At 40.2% G+C, this 21,334-nt stretch overlaps 1 protein-coding gene across 1 annotated transcript in view; it reads left to right on the forward strand.

Annotated features, from left to right (window-relative positions):
• The window catches only part of SH2D4B (SH2 domain containing 4B), a 118,263-nt gene extending 99,727 nt beyond the window's left edge, over positions 1-18,536 (forward strand). Inside the window, exons 7-8 of the mRNA XM_032232140.1 lie at positions 16,550-16,770; positions 18,444-18,536. Coding sequence (XP_032088031.1) covers positions 16,550-16,770; positions 18,444-18,536 — 314 coding nt within the window. The remainder of the gene's footprint in view (positions 1-16,549; positions 16,771-18,443) is intronic.
• Positions 18,537-21,334: the final 2,798 nt, after the last annotated feature.

Below are 21,334 nucleotides of genomic sequence, written 5' to 3' on the forward strand. Positions count from 1 at the left end.
ATATTTCAAAAAAAATCTTGATAGGATAGCATTTCCTCTCTAGAAAAGAGATAGCAAGGAGGTTCGTGTCAAACATTGTTCTGTCCTCTGTCCTCCACAATAGAGAACTTTTTGGGATATTTATAAGGTAGGTGGTTGCCATAGAGTCCAAATTGTTCTACCAAAGATAATGACCATATTGTGCTTAGCAATTAAAAAAGAAGAAATTCAAAGGTAAGAGATGAACCCATCTATTTTTTCTTAAAGAACATGACTTTTCCTGATTTTTCTGGAGTCTTTTTACTAGTTGAATTGGTTTATTCCAAGGGAGGCAAATCAAAGCAAAACCTTGAACAGACTTTGCCTTTAAATGCCATCTTACCAATTCAAAATTGCAAGATTTACTTAGAACTCAAGAAACTTGCTTTTATGATGAATGCTCTTGAATGAATGGATGAATGAATGAATAAATAAATAAGTAAGTAAGTAAATAAATAAATAAATAAATAAATAAATAAATAAATAAATAAATAAAGCAAGCACAGGAATAATTTCAACTTCCTTAAACTTTTGCTAAGGAAAAGAGTCCATCACAAAATAATGTGTTTTGTTTAATTAACCTACTGTGATGGAGCGGTAAGACAGCCAGAAATGCTAAAGGAAGCTGGTGCTGAGATATATTTTTTACGCTACTTCAATCCTCAGGATCTGGAGGAAAAAAAAGATACTGCTTTCAGTGGGATTTTCTTTCATGAAACAGTCTCTTCTAAAAAGCTTCCAGTGATGAAGCACCCACATCTTCTGGAGACAACTGTTGCACTGGTTGATTGTTCTCACTGCCAGGAAATTCCTCATTTCTAGGCTGAATCTCTCTTTGATGTTTCCATCCATTCTTCTCTTGTGAAGCATTAATCTATTTTTCCATTTTTGTGCATTAAGAATTCCTGCTGCAGTCAGCATTTACAATAACAAAGTTCTTTTTTCCAAGCTCCTTGTCCAGTAGTCCTAAATGAAAAATCTCTGGTTTCAGTTTTATATTCAATTTAAGAATCTTCTGCATTAAAATACGAACCTGACCTTTCCATGTTGTTCTAAATGATAAAGTTTTATGTGCTCAGGTGTGGTGGAATGCAGTATGGATTCCCAGGAAAGAGGAGTTGCATTCCAGAAGACCAAGAAACACCGAAACTTAGAGAGTTGGCAGAAAGAGAGTTAAGATGGTTCTTCCCTAGAAGTTCTCAGAGTAGAACTTAACGATGCAAGTAGTTGCTTTAATTTGGTAAGATTCTGTCTATAGGTAAGAAAGCTGCTTTGGAGAAACTCAGTGTGTTTTTCTTGGATTTTTGGGACTGACACACAACTTATTTTAATTTAACCCATCAGTGTAGTATGTATCCTGAACCTCATTCATTTTCCCTCCCTGATGCACAGCATTGGTGAAACAAAGTCTCCTCTGATGAATGGGTGCATATGTGTCATTGAGAAAAGCAAAGGCTGTGTGTTTGCTCCCAATGTATGAGCATCTAAAATAAGTGGGAATAAAATGTCTGTTTTTCCCCCCCTTTCCACTGCCAACTAATTAACTGGAACAAAGGCTTTGTCGGCTTCACGTGAAGTATAATAGAGGTGGCATCCCAAATTACATATTTTTCTTTACAAGCGTTCATAATATAGAACACACAATGAACCACATGCTTTAGGTTAATAACTAGTTTCACACTTTGAAAAGAGCTGTGAAATGAAAATCAATATTGTTCTCTTTGCGTATGTATCATTTTTTCTCTCTCTCTTTTTCCTCTTTCCATCTCTCTCTCCTTCTCTCCCCACCCCTCTCTCTTACTCTCTTTCTCCTCTTTCTCTCTCTACATCTCCTCTTGCTCTCCATCTCTTTCTCTCTCCTTCCCTTTCTTTCTTTATCTCCTCTCTTCTATTTCTCACACTCTCTGTCCTTTCCTCTTTCTCTCTCTCCCTCCCTTCCCCTTTCTCTCTTTCTCCCTTTTGCTCTCCTTCTCTTTCTCCCTCTCTCCTTCTCTTTCTTTATCTGCTCCTCTCTCTTTTATTTCTCTCTTTCTCTCCCTTCTCTCTTTCTCTCCCCACTCTCCTCTCTCTCCCCTTCCCTCTCTCTCCTTCTCCTTTTCTCTCTCTTTCTTTATCTCCGCTTTGCTCTCCTTCCTTTCCCCCTTCTCTTTCTTTCTCTACCCTCTCTCTTCTATTTCTCTCTCTCCCTCTCTCCCCCTTCTCTCTCTATACTCTCTATATTCTCTCTATATATCTTTCTCTCCCTTTATCACACACATTTTCATAACTTCTGAAAAAAATCCTCAAATTTTATTGCAGAAACAGAATATATTATTAATCTCTTTTGAAATAATGATATGGCTATTGGCTGCAAATAGGTTTTTATGCACTGGACTGTGCTACACCTTGCATATGAAGATCACTTGCTTGATGGAATCCATTTATTATAATTACTGTACACCTCTCTTGCTGGAAGTTTCTATTTTTAAATGTTTATAATTAGGTTGCACTTTTTACAGTTGGTAGTGCTAGAATGCTTGCAGTTTGGCACTTTTCAGAAAGATCTGTGGAATTTTACACTAGTTTTCAGCTGATATCTCTCTCTCTCTCTCTCTCTCTCACACACACACACACACACACACACACACATCTATCTATCTATCTATCTATCTATCTATCTATCTATCTATCTATCTATCTATCTATCTATCTATCTATCTATCGTCTGTCTCTAAGGAGGGACTGTCCTAAAATCAATCTTTAATTGAAGAGAGGATTGATAGTCAGGTCAAGAACAAAGGACATCTATATGAAACTGAACACAGACATTGACTGAAATGTTGAAATCTAATTCATCAAGAAAACCAATGAGAGGTTGGAAGAGAGTAATTGCCATAAAACACTTAAAGCTAATTTGGAAAAGGGTGAACTAAATAATTTAAAAGAGACTGAAGCAGAGACAGACGGTAGTTGAGCAGAAGGAAATGCAATTAATAAAACAGATGGACAGCAAAACTGAATAGCCACAGATGTGGGTGGAGAAGAAAATTGGGAGATCTATCAGGATACAGATGAGGGAGAAAGTCATGTTAGTTGCACAGACATTTATCACAAGTCGTTACATATTTTTTCATAAACAAGTTAGTAAAAAAAAGAATAAGGAATTAATGTTTGCGTCTCTCTCTCTCTCTCTCTCTCTGTGTGTGTGTGTGTGTGTGTGTGTGTGTGAGAGAGAGAGAGAGAGAGAGTGAGAGAGTGAGTTTGATTGCGGGTCCCCATGTACTCGTCTAAAGATATGGCATTACTAACAAATAAGATGAAATAATGTCTTCTGCTTTTACTTTTCATCCTTCTGGGTGGTGGGTGTTTTCCTTAATCTTGGGTCCTCTACCCAAGGACTGGGGGGAGTTGAAGGTTCTGCCCAGGACCATAGCTATTCCTAGCACCATACTCTTCTAGACAGAGAGCTAATGTTATTTCCTGCGACCTGTTGAAGCAACACTCCCAGCTTAAGAGTCACAGCCCTGTGTGGTCCTACCACCATTGGGACTGCTTTTGCCTTTACTTTCCACATCTTCTCTAGCTCCTCCTTCAAGCCCTGGTGCCATTCTAGCTTTTTCCTTCCAATGTGGCTTGTTGTTTGCACCACCACTGTCTTCTGCTTTATGTCTACTACCACAATATCTCATTGATTAGCTAGTACCAGCCTGTCTGTCCGGATCTGGAAATCCCACAGGATCTTAGCTTTCTGATTATCTTTCTTAATCTCCACGACCTTCTGTGTAGTGTCTAACACACACACACAGACACAGACACACAGACACACAGACACACAGACACACACACACACACACACACACACACACACACACACACACACTGGAGGTGGCTGCTGGATTGATAACCAACTCCATTCCCCCCAATCTCGTTCTCTATTTTCCATTTGTCCATCTTTTTGGTTATCATATTGATGTATTCTCATAGTGTTTCGTTTTCATTGTGTTCCCTTTTGATTTTCATCATTCCAGAAAAGACTGAATGGTCACTTGTCTAAGATTGTATAGGTTGTCCTGCTTGAGCAGGGGGCTGGACTAGAAAGCCTCCAAGGTCCCTGACAAATTCTACTCTACTCTACTCTACTCTACTCTACTCTACTCTACTCTACTCTACTCTACTCTACTCTATTCATTGTTTACTTTATGGTTCTACTTTTTTATTTCTATTTACAAGCCATTTTGGTTTTTTTTCCCTTTTATTATTGTAAGCAGTCTTGGCTAGCCCTGCAACGACATAGGCAACAAAGAAATGTAACAACAGCAGAAACAATAATGCGCGCACTCACTCACACACATACACACACACACACTCCTATAATATGGATAATTTTGTACTCAGATAACATGCATCATTCTTCTAGACAAGTTTTATATGTACATTTTTCTATACAAAATTCAGACAATTGGGAAACAATCTAGACAGTATTGCAAGGAAAGGTTGCTTAAAAGTGGAAAACAATTTTCTCCAACATTTAAAACATGTTGAATCCAGCAAAGTGGGACTTGTCACTAAATTAGAAGTGGAAAAAAAGAAGAAGTGGCATCTTTTATTTGTCTCAGTGAGTAACACAGTCAAGTCAATGACTGGTGGCAGATCCTTGCAGTCTTCTGTGATAGTTGAAAGGGAAGACAGGAGGGTGGAGACAAAAAATAGAATTAGCACCAATGGTTTGTTTCAAAAGGAATTAATTTGCAACTCCACTTTGCAAGCAACGTGCATCAACTACTAATATGGTGGGCTATCTTCTTGTGTGCGGCATAGCTTGTTAGTGAACAGAGGGAAAATATTTTGACAGCATGAGAGATGCTCTGTAGTGCTCAATAGCCTGGATGGAACGAAAGTTCAGGGACAACGGGAACCTAAGTACGAGTCAACAGTAGTTGCATAACTAATTTGCAGGGAAACTGCTGGAAAACTAGAGAGCCAGTTTGGTCTAGTGGATAAGGTACCAGACTAAAAATTGGGAGATCCTGAGTTCTAATCCTGACTCAGCTGTGAAAGCCAGCCGGGTGACATTGGGCCAATCAGCAGGAGACAGAGTTCTAGTTTCCTCTTAGCCATGAAAGCTTCCTGGGTGACTTTGGGCTAATCATTCTCTCTCAGCCCAAACTCACAGGGTACTTGCCAAGGACAAAATAGGAAGAGGAAGGTGTGTTGAATATATTTGCCAGTGTGGGTCATTTGTAAAAAATATTAAAGGCTGAATACAAATAAATAAAAATAAAACCAAGTCTTGAACTTGAGAGCCGAGGTGGCACAGTGGTTAAATGCAGCACTGCAGGCTACTTCAGCTGACTGCAGTTCTGCAGTTCAGCTGTTGAAATCTCACCGGCTCAGGGTTGACTCAGCCTTCCATCCTTCCGAGGTGGGTAAAATGAGGACCCAGATTGTTGTTGGGGGCAATATGCTGACTCTATAAACCGCTTAGAGAGGGCTGAAAGCCCTATGAAGCAGTATATAAGTCTAACTGCTATTGCTACAGAATTCCTTCTGATCCTCTGGAAAGAGTTGTGGCATTAGTGGTACCAATGGCCCCAATAAGCCATAACATGACTTCAGGTTTGATTCTACTTCCATCTCCATATTGAAGGCTTGCCTCTCTGGTATCTGCTCTACAAGGACCCAAACTCCAGCATTTCCCAACTGGGTTGGATAACATCTCCTTAATTTAGATCCAAGAGAAAGAGACTTTCCTTTTTTAAAAAAATTAAGGTGTTTTATTTTTTCATTTTCATAATACATAACCACATGTATACTGTTACATAACCATCATAATTTTATATTATTAAATATTAATATTAATTCATCTTACCATAAATTCCCCCAAAACAATTATTGGCTCCTCTGCTCTCCATACACCATATTACCCTGTCCACTTTCTTCTCCCTCTCTCCTCCTCCTCCCTACCTCCTTTCTAACCTCTGTCATTCTTCTCTTCTCTACTTCCTCTCTACTCTCTCCCCTTTCCACTCTTTCTTTCTCTCCTTTTCTTCCCCCTTATCCTCTCTCCTTACCCTCTCTTCTTCCCTTGCCTCTCTTCTCTTTTCCACACTCTCCCTCTCATTCTCTGAGCAAGCTCAATTTTATGTTGATGGTATTTATAATTTCATATCAATAAACCTCTTTAATTTTAACATCTTTTTTGTAAGCAATGAAGAAAAAAAGTATACATATATAGCAATTATATTTTTAACACCCCCCCCCCCAACTTATTTTAGTCCGGAATGTGGACCTGATTGCAATTCCCAGCTATTCTCATCGTAATATTGTATACCCGCCCCAAATTTTTAATCTGTCTTTATAATCTCATTATAAGTATATTTCATGTTCCCCCACCATTTTTCCATATCTTAACTTAGCTTATATTTGATTGTCTTTAAATAACAATCCTACTGCTCAGTGTTCATTACAATTACATTGATCTGCTATGTAAAGTAACAAGCAATACACACCTCACTTTGTTAATTTTCTTAAACTTTCTATATACATTCATATTTCTTATATTTTAATCTATATTTAATTGTCTTTCCATTATCATACTCAATCAGTTAATAACTCAGTTTAATTTATCATGTGAAAGAATATTTCATATATTTTAACTTTTTTTAAATTATATTTCCATTATTTATTTATTTATTTGACTTATATACCGCTTCATAGGGCTATCAGCCCTCTCTAAGCGGTTTACAAATTTTTTAGCAAATTGAGTCAGCAACTTGCCCCCACAGTCCTGTTCAATCAGTTAGCAACTCAGTTTAATTATCATGTAAAGATGTAAATCACATGCCTCAAATTTATATTCCCCCCATAACAATTTTTAAATATCAGATTTTTCCCTAACAAGTGTTTTGTCCCAATTCTCTATTCCTGTCATCTCCCTTTTCTTTGTTCGGACTTGTCTACCCTTTTCAATTTTCCCCAAGCCACTGTCAAGCCCAGTGAAATCTTTTATCTTTTTTTTATTTCTCTTTGTTAGGACATATCCTCCCTCTTCCATTTTCCCTGTGCCACTGTCAGAACCAGTGAAATCTTTTTTCTGCTTTTTATTTCCCTTTATTGGGACACCTTTTCCCTTTTCAATTTTCCCTATGTCACTGTCAAGCCCAATAAAATCTTTTATTTGCTTATTATTTCCCATCATTTCTGCCCTTTCATTACCCTCCCCCTCTTCCTCTTTCATTTCCTGCTTCTCCTCAGATTCTGGCTTCAAAATTCTGTTTAAACTTAATTTTAATGATTTATGCATATTTGTTATCATTTCACGCAACTCTTCAAATGCCGATCTTTCCATAATGTCCAGTTCCAAAATTAGAGTTATACTGTTAATTATAATTTAAGTTCCAAATTTTCCAAGGTTCTTCTTATTTCACAATTCCGGTCCAACTTATATTCTAGTTCAATTAAAACAGAGATACTCTGATCCAGCTATATATTTCAGTTCAGCTAACATATAGAGGAAGAAAAGGGGGAGACATCTTAATCACTTCGCTTTCTTTCTTTCCTCTGGCAAATGATTTGCCGATAGTTTCCAGCAATACAGCTTGATAATTTAAAATCCAGTTTTAAATCCAGGCTAGTGTTTTTTCTTGATTTTTTTCTTGTTACATTCCACCTCTGATTGATTAGAATTGCTTAAAATATGTTTTAATTAGAACAAAGTTGAACAGGGTCGGACAAAGCAAATCTCCTTAGTATGCTTTTAACTTTCGTTTCACCTCCCCTTCCTGCTTTTTCCAAATTCTGATTTATGTCCATAGGTTAATTAAATCTTCTTTCCAAACTTCTTTCTGAAGTTTCTTTCCAAACTTTACATTCCATTCATTGCTCAGACAAGATTAGATTATAAGGGAGCAAATAGTTATTTAAGATATATTAATTAGGACAAAACTCAAACAAAGCAAGCTTCCTTGGTATGTTTTTAACTTTCGTCTTCTATTCCTTTATAGAGTTCTACATTGTCAATTAATCTCTTTTAAAGACACAATCTTTTCAAATCCAAAGTTTATGTTTCAGTATCTTAGTCAATTCTCTGTATTCCTCATTCTGTCAGCAAACAAGCTGTTCTTTTTGGGCTTGATTATTTTTAACTCCCTCCCCCTATTTTCTTTCTGCCAAAATCGCAATCTATCCATCAGTATTATTTATACTCACAAGGTTCTTTGCCTTTTCCAAATTCTGACTTATGTCAGTGGTTAATTAAATCTTCTTATCAGGTTTCACATTCCTTCGTACACTGCTCCTGCCCACAAGATTTGACCAGAAGCCTTCAGCTTAATGGTAGCCATGTTACCATGCTACCTCCCCTGACACCGGTTCAAAGAACTAATCTCTGACCTACAAGGAACCTGTTATCCTCCTCTAGGTCTGATGAGATGCAGTTCCCTCTTCAATCCCCCCACAGGGGAGTTCTGATCCAAAACGGTCCTGGCATTGGTTTGTCAGACAGAATTTATGCGAGGTTCTTCAGAGCCCATATTTTTTCTTTCTGTCTCACTGAGGTACTCCTGCCTCCTTCCGAGAAAGAGACTTTCCTAATGGCAGAGGTTTATCTGTGCCAAGAATTTTGATTGTTCCTTTGATCTTAGAACGAGAATCATAGAGTTGGAAGGGACCTTGAAGGTCTTCTACTTCAAGCAGGAGATGCTATACTCTCTTGAGGAGAAGGGCTAGCTCTTGAAAACTGAAAACTAAATTCACCAATGTGTCCTATTTTAATACAAGAACGTTTGATAACTCTAAGAAATGTCCATAACATTCCTTGGGAAACCAAGCTGACATTTTGAGAAAAGTTGAAATGATCTCTGAATACATAGTGCACAGTGTTTATTTCCTGCCTTTTTCCTCCTCAAATACAATTATTTATATAATTGTACGATTATACGATTGATTGCCTAGAAGGATTTCTTTCTTTTACTTAATTTCATTTGTATTAGTTAATCCTCATTGCTTCTTCCCAGTGTCATGATTGTCCTTTTGCCAACAACAAGCAGTTGGGTATTATTTTGTGCCAGTGAGTCCATGAATTCAGCATTTTGGTACTGGCAGATGGTATATCCTTCCAGCAGTTTAGTTTTCAAGGCCAGCTGTTTTTGATTTATTCTGCATTGCTTTGTTGAAAAAGAGGTTTTTAATTTCCTTTTAATGCTTCAAGTGAAACAATAAAAGAGCCGTAATATTTTGGAAAGATCATTTGTAGTGTGGTAGATGGGATTCATTTTTTCCACCTGTTCTTCCTTCCTCTTCCAAATGCACATCTGTAACACTCAGGGGGAAAACACAATCATTTTTTGCATCACAGAAGTTTTGTGAAATTTTACCATTTCAAACCAAGTTTGGGTTTTCTGAATACGAGATTATTCAACTGCAGGATTCAACCAGAAAGGAATGCCTTGTTAAACAGTTTCAACAGTATCTATCATCTAATTTCTTTGGGTAAGTAACAGAATAACAGTTGGATAAAGTTGGAAGGGAGCTTGGATGTCTTCTAGTCCAATCCTCTGCTGAAGCAGGAAACCCTATACCATTCCAGACAAATGGTTATCTAGTCTCTTCTTCAAACCTCCAATGTTGGAGCATTCACAACCTCTGAAAGCAAATTGTTCCACTGGTTAATTGTTCTCACTGTCACGAAATTTCTTCTTAGTTCTAGGTTGCTTCTCTCCTTGATTAGTTTCCACCTGTTGCTTCTTTTCCTGCCTTCAGGTGCTTTGGAGAATAGTGGTTAAATATTCTGTAAATCTTGTCAAGCATTAAAAGCCAGCTTTGCTTTTGAGCCTCATCTTAAGTCCAACATTTCAAACAATATCTGAAGACAGTTGTTGAAGAAATTGTAAATAAAAGTAAACAAAATAAATATACACAATTTTTCATGTGAACCTTTTTTGCTTTAAAGCAGTGGTTTTGTAAATCCTTTTGTATAACCACTTTCTTAAAAAAAAAACCTGAAGGGACTATGAAAAGGAAAAGGTCAGCCTTGCTGATTGCCTCAGAGATCAAAATTGTTCAAATAAACCAGATAACAGCAATGGTGGTTCAGAGCAGAAAATTCTCTAGGGAGACAATGAGGAAGCGAGATCACTTGATTTCAAATGTTCAAGAAGGATTTTCACAGGTGTTGTTTATTTTTCAATAGCCATCCCCAGGCAAACAGCAACACATTTGTGAGTTTTCTCCTCTTCTCCAGTTGCTTTCTTGTTGCCATGAAAACAGCACAGTCTCTTTCGGAGCCCTAGAAGGTAACATTTCCGTTGCCGTAAAAGGCACCACCTTGGCAAATGGTAGAGCCAAGCAAAACCCAACTGGAGAAGGAGGGAAGAGAAGGTTTTCTCCAGCTGTGGGGGAATATCAGAAGATTAAAATCCATAAGTGAAGAGCCTGTTGAGAAATGTAATAATCAGAGGCATGGAAAAAAATGAGAAAGTGCAATCAGAGTTATTGGAGAGAAAGGCACTGTTATTCTTAGCCACAGCTTTAGTGAGAATCAGGCTTTATTAATTTAAGAAAAAAGTACTTGAAAAGTTTCTCAGCTTTCATGGCAAGATAATTCAGGCTCACTCCTATTTCCTCTCTCCTTCCTCTCTCCCTACTCTTCTCTTTCTCTTTTTTCCCTCCTCTTCCCTCTCTTCTTTCTTTTTCTTTCTCTCTCCCCCCCCTCTCCTTTCCTTTCCTGTTTCTCTTTCTATCTCTCCTATCTTTCCTCTCCTCTTTTTCTTTCCCTCCTCTCTCTCTCTCTCCTTTTTTCTCGCTTTCTCTCTCCTCTCTCTGTCTCTGTCTCTCTCTCTGTCTCATCTTTTAAATTTGACATTTCTCATCCACTTCCATGATGGCTGACTAGGAATGAAATTAAATATTCTTTATTCATTGGAATAAAGAAACAAGATTTAGAGCATAGTTGATGTGCTTTATCTGTTAATCATGGACAAAGAAAAACTGGGTAGTTTTGAGTTCAGTGTTTCTATGGTAATAGCAGGTTTTAGTGTGTGAAATGGAGCATGGGTTAAATTCATGACTTTTCTCACTGCTTTTCAGAAGAACAGTATTGTTAATTGCTCACAAGTCAAGAGTTGATGAAGTTAACTAACATAAACTTAAATTAACTCAAATGTGGAGAACCTTAAATTCAGATTAGGAAGAAGTTTCTGTGTTTATTCAGTAAGTTATGAGGTATTGAAGAATCATCAACATTGGCTTTAAACTTCCAACAACATTAACTTTTACCCTGATTCACTGCCTTCCTTTCCCCAAATTTCCTGCATTGTTATGAAGCATATGCAATATTACCCCTTAGTATATCAAGCATATTGTTACATTGAGCAGTTCCCAGCCCTTAGGATAAAAATATTGGATATAAATTTTGGATGCAATTGATTTCTTACAATTTGTATTATTCCAATGTTTGGCCTGTATGGACAACAATGCATTATGTTAGATTACTGACCTGAAGGAGAATGAGAGAGCATGAGAGAAGGGAGAGGTTTGTCTAGGGAATGGCCATTACAAAAATCTCAGTGGTTGCCTTTGAACTAATGTGATCATGCTGGATTCTGAACAAACAGTTGCTTGATCTGTTGGTTGGGGAACACTCAACAGCTGGAGGTTGAAATTTTTCATTAACCAAGTGAGAACTTGCTTCAAGGAAAATATTGATTGAATGTATTTGACTTTGAAGTATTCCCTTTATTAGTGGCTGCTTAATTGTCATGTGTGCATGTGTGTAATAGAGAGAGAGAGAGAACCCCATTTAGATGTAAAAGTCAAGCTACCAATCTAAAAAGCAAGACAGAAGAGAATATTTGTAGCTCAAGGTTGAACTGTGGGGTCCTTGGTACTTTATAAGGTTGATGGTTTTCTTGCAGATGTTTCATTATCAACTACTTTCATTATCAGTTTTAGAAGGTTGAATACTAACTCTCCTACTTCTAGCACTGATGAAGTTACCTGGTTGGGTAATGAAGCATCTGAGAGCATCCAGGACCCCACAGAAACCAAGACTTTGTGAATTCTAGTCCCAACATAGCCACAAAACCCTTTGGACCATTCACTTTCCCTCAAGCTAAAAGACAAACCACTTCCAAAAAGATTACCAAGAAAACTGCAGGAATTTGTCCAGAGACATGAAGGTACACGGACACACACATTTTTGTGAGATGTATATGATCTGAGGTAATATCAAATTCTCTCTCTAAAGTGTACAATATTTCTATGCTAAACTTCGCTATATTCTCTCTCTCAAAGATTCAATAGCAAGTCATATTTCTAATATCTGATTTTTAAAAATCCTTCTTTTCTCCAAGTTCCTCTAATATATCAGCTGGATAATGAGGTCAAAGTTAAAAAAGAAAGACAAGTTGCAATCTATCAGCATATCTTCTTTTCCCAGAATCGTTTTTCATTTCTAAATGTTTGATATTTGATCCACTAACATTGCCATCCAAATTAATTCATACACTGGTGTTTCCTCTGTATAAAAGATGAGATTCCTTTTGCCTCTAGCACTGGGCAACTAGAGATACTGCATTATCTCCAAGCACATTTGATTAAGATTGCTGGTTTGCTGCCACTGGGAACTGTGTTTCATTACCAGCATTGTTAGCAGATGTGGGTTGCTCCCGATTCGGACCGGTTCTAGAGAACTGGTAGTGGTAATTGGCATGGGTCACCAAACCAATAGTGGCTGGCCATGCCCCCAAACCAGCTCGCTTGGATACTCATCCTGCCTTCCCTTCGCCATGTGCATCCACACAACTGCCTCCTCCTGCCTACACACAGGTAAGCAGCATTCATGCTAGCATAGCCCCCCTATCCACCAGCCAGTGTTGCAGCCTGACAAGCTTAGTATGCTGGAGAGGGCAGTGGCAGGAGGATAGGGCATCGACAGGAGAGGGCAGTGGGCTCAGCTGCAGCCCGGACGAACCAAGGAACTGTGGGGAGCCTCCTGCGTGTTGCACATCCCTCCTCACTGACTGCAGCTTGGGCCCTGCCTGGTCAACTGGTCAGCTGGCCAGGAAAGTGGCAGGTGAGTGGGCGGGCAGCCGGGACTGGCCTGGCCTCCAAGATCTGTTTGGCAGGGGCAGCAGTAAGGGAAGTGAGCCCCAGGATGGCATCCCTTCCGCTTTCCTCTGAGAGCCATGGTGGCAGGGAAAGCGAGGTGAAATGGGAGGTGCCCCACTGGCAGAGGCTCCACGTGGATGGAAAGGGAAGGGTGCAGTGGCAGGGGAGACTGGCTGTTCCCCAAGGAAGAAGGCAGGGATGCTGGCTTGAGGCTTGCTTCCCTTACCACTGGCCGCCGCTTTCTGCATTCCTGTCCAGCTGTCCAGTTAAGCAGGCGGGGGCCAGGCTGCAGCCAGTGGGGAAGGGGCAGTAAGGGAAGCAAACCCCAGGCTGGCATTTCTGCCTCCTTCCTCCAAGAACCACCTTGAGGGACAGCCAGCCTCCCCCACTGCTATGCCCTTTTCTCACCTTCCACGTGAAGCCTCTGCCAGCAGGGTGCCTCCCATTTCACCTCACTTTCCCTGCCTCCATGGCTCTCAGAGGAAGAGGAAGGGATGCCGTCCCAGGGCAACTGCAGCCGGCAATGGGCCACAAAGGAGTGGCCAACAGTGGAGCTGGCCGAGAGTGTCCCCAGGTTGGTGGGGCAGCAGGGAGGTTGTGCAGGGCTGGAGGCAGAGGGGAGGTGAGGGTTGAGGCCACCCTGGGCACCTGCAATGGGACACGGCAGCTTCCCTGTGGCCAGATCAGGCCCCGCTTGAAGAAACTGCCACTAAGCCCACACAAATCGCCCCAGACTGGGCTTCTGTGGTGTCCCAGCACTACCTCCTAACTTTGGAAGGGAGCAAGGTGACGTGAGGCTGAGCCACGATGCTCCAAAAAGGCTGCCTGGTGGGTGAGGTCTGAGCCTAAAAGCTCCGGGCTGAGTCTCTTGGAGCAGCAGGTTGGATTTCTCAGTGGGGAAGCCTCCGTGCAGCTCTGAGACAGCTCAGCAAAGCCTCCCGAGGCCCTTCCTGGGAAAGCGAGCAAGCTGGCAGGCAGTGGCGAGTGGTAAGGGAAGCGAGGCTGCCTCCTTCCTCAGAGGCACGGCAGTGGGGAAAGAGAGGTGAAATGGGAGGTGCCCTGCCAGCAGAGGGTTGATGTGTAAGGCGAAGGAAGGACGCAGCAGCGGGGAAGGCTGGCCATCACCCAAGCCAGCTCTCAGAGGAATGAGGCAGAGATACCAGCTTGGGTCTTGCTTCCCTTCCCACTCCCTCCCTGCTGGCTGCAGTCCGGGCCCCACTTCCTTAGCCGCATGGCTGGGTGGGAAAGTGGTGAATGGCGGTGAGCGGTAAGGGGAGCGAGCCCCAGGCCAACATCCCTGCCTCCTTTCTCTGAGAGCCATGGCAGCAGGGAAAGTGAGGCTTCTTTGCCAGCCTCCCAGCTGGCAAAACAGAAATTTTCACGGTTCTGTGGGCATGGCTAGGTGGGGGGGATGTGACTGAGTGGACAGGTGTGTGAGTGATGTCAAGTTGGCCATGCCCACTCAGTCACATGCCCCTCTAGCCACACCCACAGAACCAGTAATAAATTTTTTTGAAACCCACCCCCGATTGTGGGAAGCAACACGTCTTCCCTGTCACTCCTAATTATTCTGAGGGGTTGCTCAGGGTTTATCAGTGATAAGCATTATTCATCTTCTACTGTCTTTATGGTGCTTCGTGGTAGGGAGCAAACAGAACCATGGTTTCTCCATTTGTTATCAATTCTGCCATGCCCCTGATTAACTGCTGTTTGGACAAGAGGAGGATACAATTTGAGTTGATCACCAGGATGGAAGGTTTATTTTTCCAAGCTTTCAGACTCATGTTATGCCCATCCTCAGGAAACTTCGCACTCTCCAGAAAGGGACACAATCTGGAGAGTGAGAAATTCCCTGAGGATGGACTCTGATCCTGGTGACCTACAATATTATCCTGGGACATGTATATTTGGCTTTATTCTAAATAACTGTTGACTTTTGACCACCCATGAAAGCCAGAAATTCCTTTTTGCCCAGTTGGTCATTTGGCTCCCAGGGAAAGTTGGACAGCTATAAAAGATGGCTAAGAATTATTCGGGACCCACAAGCTGCAAATGGACCATGTGGGATTGAAAACCGATGGCTGTAGAATAAGTCTCTATTCAACACTTCCTTCCCCCTCTATCAATATTTATTAATTCAAATATGAATAATAAAGCTATTGAAAATGACATGTCATGTTAAAGAAATAGATATGGTATTTATAGCATGCAGGCAAAACCTACAGACTGGATTCATAGTCTGGGAGCATCACGAAAGAAATGTCTCCTATGTGTTGGAAAGATGGATCTCTGAAGTGTATTTAAAAGGGCTTTTCCTACAGATTTTAGTTGCCATGAGTTCACAATGAGAATGTTACATTTGTGCTATTTAGGGCTTTAAAAATCAACAGCTTTAAACTCTGCTAGAAAGAAAATTTTCAAACACTATTATTTTGAAATGGCTCAGGGGATAAGACTAGATTAATTGCAAACTATAATCCTAATAACAAAGATGATTAGGGAACCAGAGACTAAAACACATGAAGAATGGCTGCAGGAATTGGGTATATCCACTCAAGTGAAAAGAAGGACTAGGGGTGACATGATAGCAGTCTTCCAATATCTATGCGCCTCTCACAGAGGGTGTCAAACTATTTTTCCAAACACCTGAAGGCAGGACAAGAAGCAATGGATGGATTTTGCCTTCGCAAGTTGTAGCTTCTCTACCACTGAAAGTTTTAAAGAAGCGATTGGACAGCCATTTGTCTGAAATGGTATAGGGTCTCCTGTTAGAGCAGGGGGCTGGACTAGAAGACTTTCCTATGACTATCATTAAGTGTTGTACCTTATGATTCTTGATGAATGTATTGTTGTCTTTTTATGTACACTGCCCCAAAGACAAATTCCTTGTGTGTCCAATCACACTTGGCCAATAAAGAATTCAAGGGAAGGAGGAGGGGGGCTGGGGGGGGTGGAGGGAGGGAGGGGCATACAAAAAAATTGTGCTTCAATGTTTTAATGATTGACGAATGATGAAATATTTGTGTTTTTTGAAAGAAATAAAACTCTTTTTTCTGAGAAGAATTCAAATCTATCTATCTATCTATCTATCTATCTATCTATCTATCTATCTATCTATCTATCTATCTATCTATCTATCTATCTATCTACCTACCTACCTACCTACCTACCTACCTACCTACCTACCTACCTACCTACCTACCTATCTATCTATCTATCTATCTATCTATCTATCTATCTATCTATCTATCTATCAGACTACCTGTAGTCTGTTCCAAAGCCTTATTAAAATTGATGTGATACTTCGTAAACTAGAAATAATACTATAAACTTCTATTTTCTTTTCTTTGTTTTCTTTTCTTTGGTTTCTCTCTTTGTGGAAGGCCAGAATTTGTTAGAACTGCCAGTTACATAAGTCACTTTTGTTTTATTTTGATACTGGTAGGTATTATTACTCGTCAAGAAGCAGAAGAACTGTTGATGCACAAGCCTGAAGGGACATTCCTCGTGCGGGTCAGTGATAAAATCTGGGGATATGCCCTCTCTTACCGGCATCACAATGGCTTCAAACATTTCTTGGTGGATGCATCAGGAGATTTCTACAGCTTCCTGGGAGTAGATCCCAACCGTCATGCGACACTCACAGATCTTATTGATTTCCATAAGGTAAGAGTCACTAGGGAAAGAAAGACCAGCCCCTGAACTGGACAAATAAATAATTCAAAAGAAAGGAAGTGTTTTCCAGTGGTACTGGTCTATCCCGGCAACCTGGTCTACCCAAGTATAAGATGGAGCATACTGCTTCTGCTTTTGCCATTCAGCCCCAATTCAGGAATCTTTGCAGGCAGTCACATTCGCGACAAACTATTTTTGTGTTGAATTTACGTTGTAAATTTGTAAAATGTAAATTCAACTCAAAAGAAAGGAGTGATACATTAAGCATTTGATCTATGGACAGAATTCATAATTATCAACAGACTTAACTCCAGGAAGGTGCTAGATAAACTGGATCTAGCTCCAGAAAAGTCAGAAGCAGCTGTGGCCATTGCAGAAGATTGCAGCAGGACAGGCACCAGACACTCTAAGTTTTATTTCTAAATTCAATTTGCTCTTTAAATATGAATTCCAAAAACAAGATTTGTTTGCATTCAATTGCAACACAGCATAGCAGGAAACTGACAGGAAACTATGTAGATAAGGCAGGGGTATCAAACTCAAATCCTGGGGGCCGGATCCGGCCTGCAGGATGCTTAGATCTGGCCCACAGGACCACCCTGGAAACAGTGAAGGACTGCCCCATGGTGCTTCTGCAGCAAAAATAGAGCTTGAGCAGGTTGCGTGCTCCATTTTCGTTGGCAGAGGGTTGCAGGAGGCCATCCCAGTTGAAAATGGAGCTCAGGAGCCTATTTTCACTGGCAGAGTGCTCAGGCCACCACAGGTGCCCCCCGACACGAGTGACATCAAGCTGGCCACACCCACCCTGGCTATGCCCCCCCGGGGTCAAACACATCCCTGATGCAGCCCTCAATGAAATTGAGTTTGACACCCCTAAGATAAGGTGAAGATTTTGTGTGACTGTCACCTGTGTTCTGCGTGCGTGTCTAAAATTATTCTGTCAGTTACTAAGTGAGCAACAACTTGGCTGATCTTAGATTTTAGAAGATAAGCAAGGTCAGCCTTGGTTATAGCAATAGCAATAGCAGTAGACTTATATACCGCTTCATAGGCCTTTCAGGCCTCTCTAAGCGGTTTACAGAGAGTCAGCATATTGCCCCCAACAATCTGGGTCCTCATTTTACCCACCTCGGAAGGATGGAAGGCTGAGTCAACCCTGAGCCGGTGGGATTTGAACTGCTGACCTGCTGATCTAGCAGTAGCCTGCAGTGCTGCATTTAACCACTGCGCCACCTTGGCTCTTGGTTAGAACTGAGATGGAAGACCACCTGAAAAATTCAGAATAGATCAGAGATGATGGTGACAAATCACACAGCCAAGAAAACAGTATAAATGTCATCACTAGAAACTCGATTCCATTCAATATCATCCATACCTTTCTCCTCTTCTTTCATTTGGTCTGGTTGGGAATGTTGCGACGGGACTACGTTAAACAGAGTTATTTTGAAGCTCTTTAAAAATACCTCAAAATCATGCTACTATCCCCTCTACTCCCTGCTTTATTCCTACTCAGTCAAGCACAGCTAATTTCACAACACAACAACATGGTTTTAAGTTTGTAGACTGAGAAGCACTTCAAACTTACTTGAGATACCGATAGACCTGAAGACTTGTGCTAATCAATATTTTTCATCCCACTGATGACATTTATTTTGCATTTGCAGGAAGAAATAATAACAACTTCTGGTGGAGAGTTGCTTCTGGAACCTTGCAGACAAACGAAGAGCACTCCTGACTATAATTTGTTATTTGAATGACTGCTTTTATGGTCTACTCACCCCCTTCAGGACCCTAGTAGAGGTTCTGAAGAACCAAAATTATTAGCAGAAGAGCCCCTCTCTGAGAAGTAAGGTACTTATTATTGTCAGATCATCATCTGCAACCTGTACAAGCAGATGCCATATGAAGATGATCCAAGTTTCTATCTGTATGCATTATTTATGTCATACATAATACAAAGCTGGGAGCAGCTGGACCTGGTGGTTCTATAATTGTACTCCCAAGTATAGTAAATGCCCAATAAAGATCAAATTGCTTTTGATTTTTAAAATAATTTTCACTATGAACCATTACAAAATTATATGATTGATCCTAAAGCAATGGTCCAAAGGCTTGTTGAAGTTTATAACCTGTTGAAAATTAGGAATGGTTCTTTGTTATTCTGATATCTTGTCTATTTTTCTGAAGACAATATAGTTAAAAATACTTACTGTCAACAGGGAAACTGCCATTGGCTACCTTAATAGTAGGAGATAACTTGTCTACCAATTGTCCCAAGATGTCACCTACTGACTTGCAACCATGGGAGATGTCACCAGAATTTTTTAGCTGATACATTTTGAAAATGTTGGACAAATACCTATGGAGAGTCTTAGTCATTCAGATCATGATTGTCCCAAAGGTGCTTTTCAAAAGGCAACTGGAGTTTCTTTGTTTTTCCTTGAAGATGTTTCGCTTCTCATCCATTCTTCAGTTGAACTGAAGTCCAGTTGCCTTTTGAAAAAGCATCTTTGATGATCTGAATGACTCTCCATAGGTATTTGTCCAAAAATTGCAAAATGTAACAGCTAAAAAATTCTGGAGACACCTGTCACAGTTGCTAGTCAGTAGGTGAGGTTGTAACTTCTGAAATGACATTTCATGATACATCCCTTCACTCAGCCTCTCTAGTTTGTGGGAGAATGGTTGAAATTCTCCATAATGAAGGAATGGACAGTGAAGATGATGGAATTTGTTGAGAAAGCCATCATTTCTTTCATCTGTCTTCTTTGATGAAATAAAACATAATATCTACATTTATTGCTGACCCGAAACCCCTTATAGAATTTTTGCCGGGGGGGGGGGAGGAATTATTATTGAGGTTTTGATGATTCGAAAAGATAGATTATAGAAAGAAGAGAATCATGTGGTAAATTTAGAGGTAATTGTATAATTGTACTTACAACTGCTGTAAAGAAGACTGGAAGTTACTTCTATTTATTATTTTTCTTTCTTATCTATTTTTCTTTTACCTTTTTTCATTTCTTGCACTTTTTAGCTTTCTCTTTTATTTCTTTTCTTTATATTGCTTTATATCTGTATTCATTTTTAGCTTCTTTTAAAAATTCTTTAATAAATACTATATATGAATATCTATATATGAAATGGTTGGGTGTCTTCCTTTTGCTGTGAATGTCAGGCGTCAGTGCAAGAACCATTAAAATGTTCTCTGCTGGGCTCATTCTGAGTGGATTTTAAATTCCTCGGAGATTCATCCACATTGGAAGGAAGGGCGACTTTCCTTGACATGAGACCCTTGAGTCGTTTTTCACTTGCTTCACTGAATTCTTTTTGTCACTGAATTTTGAGATGTAACATCTGTCACTGGGAGACTGAAAAACATCTTTTAATGCAAAAGTTATCTACACCCAACTGTACTAAAGTTGGTGTATGCCCTGCTTGTTTTCCAATGGCAAAGAAACTTTATGAAAGTGAGTTTATTTTCAAAATTTTGGGTGAAAGTATACCCTCAAATTCCATTAATACCCTTTCAATATCTAATACCTTAAAAGTCACATATATAGACACAATTCCATTAAGCAAGCAACGAAAACTTTCAGAGTAAACAAACCAAATAGTTTAAAATGTAAAAAAAGAATATTAACAAAATGGTAAATTGTTGGAATTATTTTGAAATTGTTGTTAGTTGCGAATATGTGTCCGACCCATTGCAACCCCATGCACAATGTTCCTCCAGGCCTTCCTGCCTCTACTATCCTCTGGAGTCCATTTAAGCTCATGCCGATTGTTTCGGTGACTCCATCCAGCCACCTCATTCTCTGTCGTCCCCTTCTTCTTTTGACCTCAATCATTCTCAGCATGAGGCACTTTTCCAGTGAGTCCTCCCTTCTTATTAGGTGGCCAAAGTAGTTAAGTTTCATCTTCAGGATCTGGCCTTCTAAAGAGCAGTCAGGGCTGATCTCCTCTAGGACTGACCAGTTTGATCGTCTTGCAGCCCAAGGGACTCCCAGGACTCTTCTCCAGCACCATAGTTCAAGGTCCTCCATTCTTTGGTGCTCAGCCTTCCTTATGGTCCAACTTTCACAGCCATACATTACAACTGGGAAAACCATCGTCTTGATTATATGCACTTTTGTTGGCAGGGTGATGTCTCTGCTTTTTTAGTATGCTGTCTAGATTTGCCATAACATTCCTCCCCAGGAGCACGTGTCTTTTAATTCCTTGGCTGCCATCCCCATCTGTGGGGATCTTGGAGCCCAGGAAAATAAAATCTGTCCCTACCTCCATTTCTTTCCCATCTAATTGCCAGGAATTGAGAGGGACAGATGCCATGATCTTAGTTTTCTTAATGTTGAGTTTCAAGCCAACTTCTGCCCTCTCCTTCTTCACCTGCATCAAGAGGTTCTTTAGGGTTAGCTGCAGAGTTCTGATTAGTAAAATGTTAGAAAGAAAGTTGTAGTAACAACCCAAGAATTTTGTTACTTTTCCAATTAGAAAGCAGTATTTTTTCCGCACATTGAATAGTGTCAGCCTCTACTTTGCTTGCTTGCTCTCG

The sequence above is a fragment of the Thamnophis elegans genome, chromosome 15 (genome assembly GCF_009769535.1).
Source record: "Thamnophis elegans isolate rThaEle1 chromosome 15, rThaEle1.pri, whole genome shotgun sequence".
NCBI classification, from domain to species: domain Eukaryota; kingdom Metazoa; phylum Chordata; class Lepidosauria; order Squamata; family Colubridae; genus Thamnophis; species Thamnophis elegans.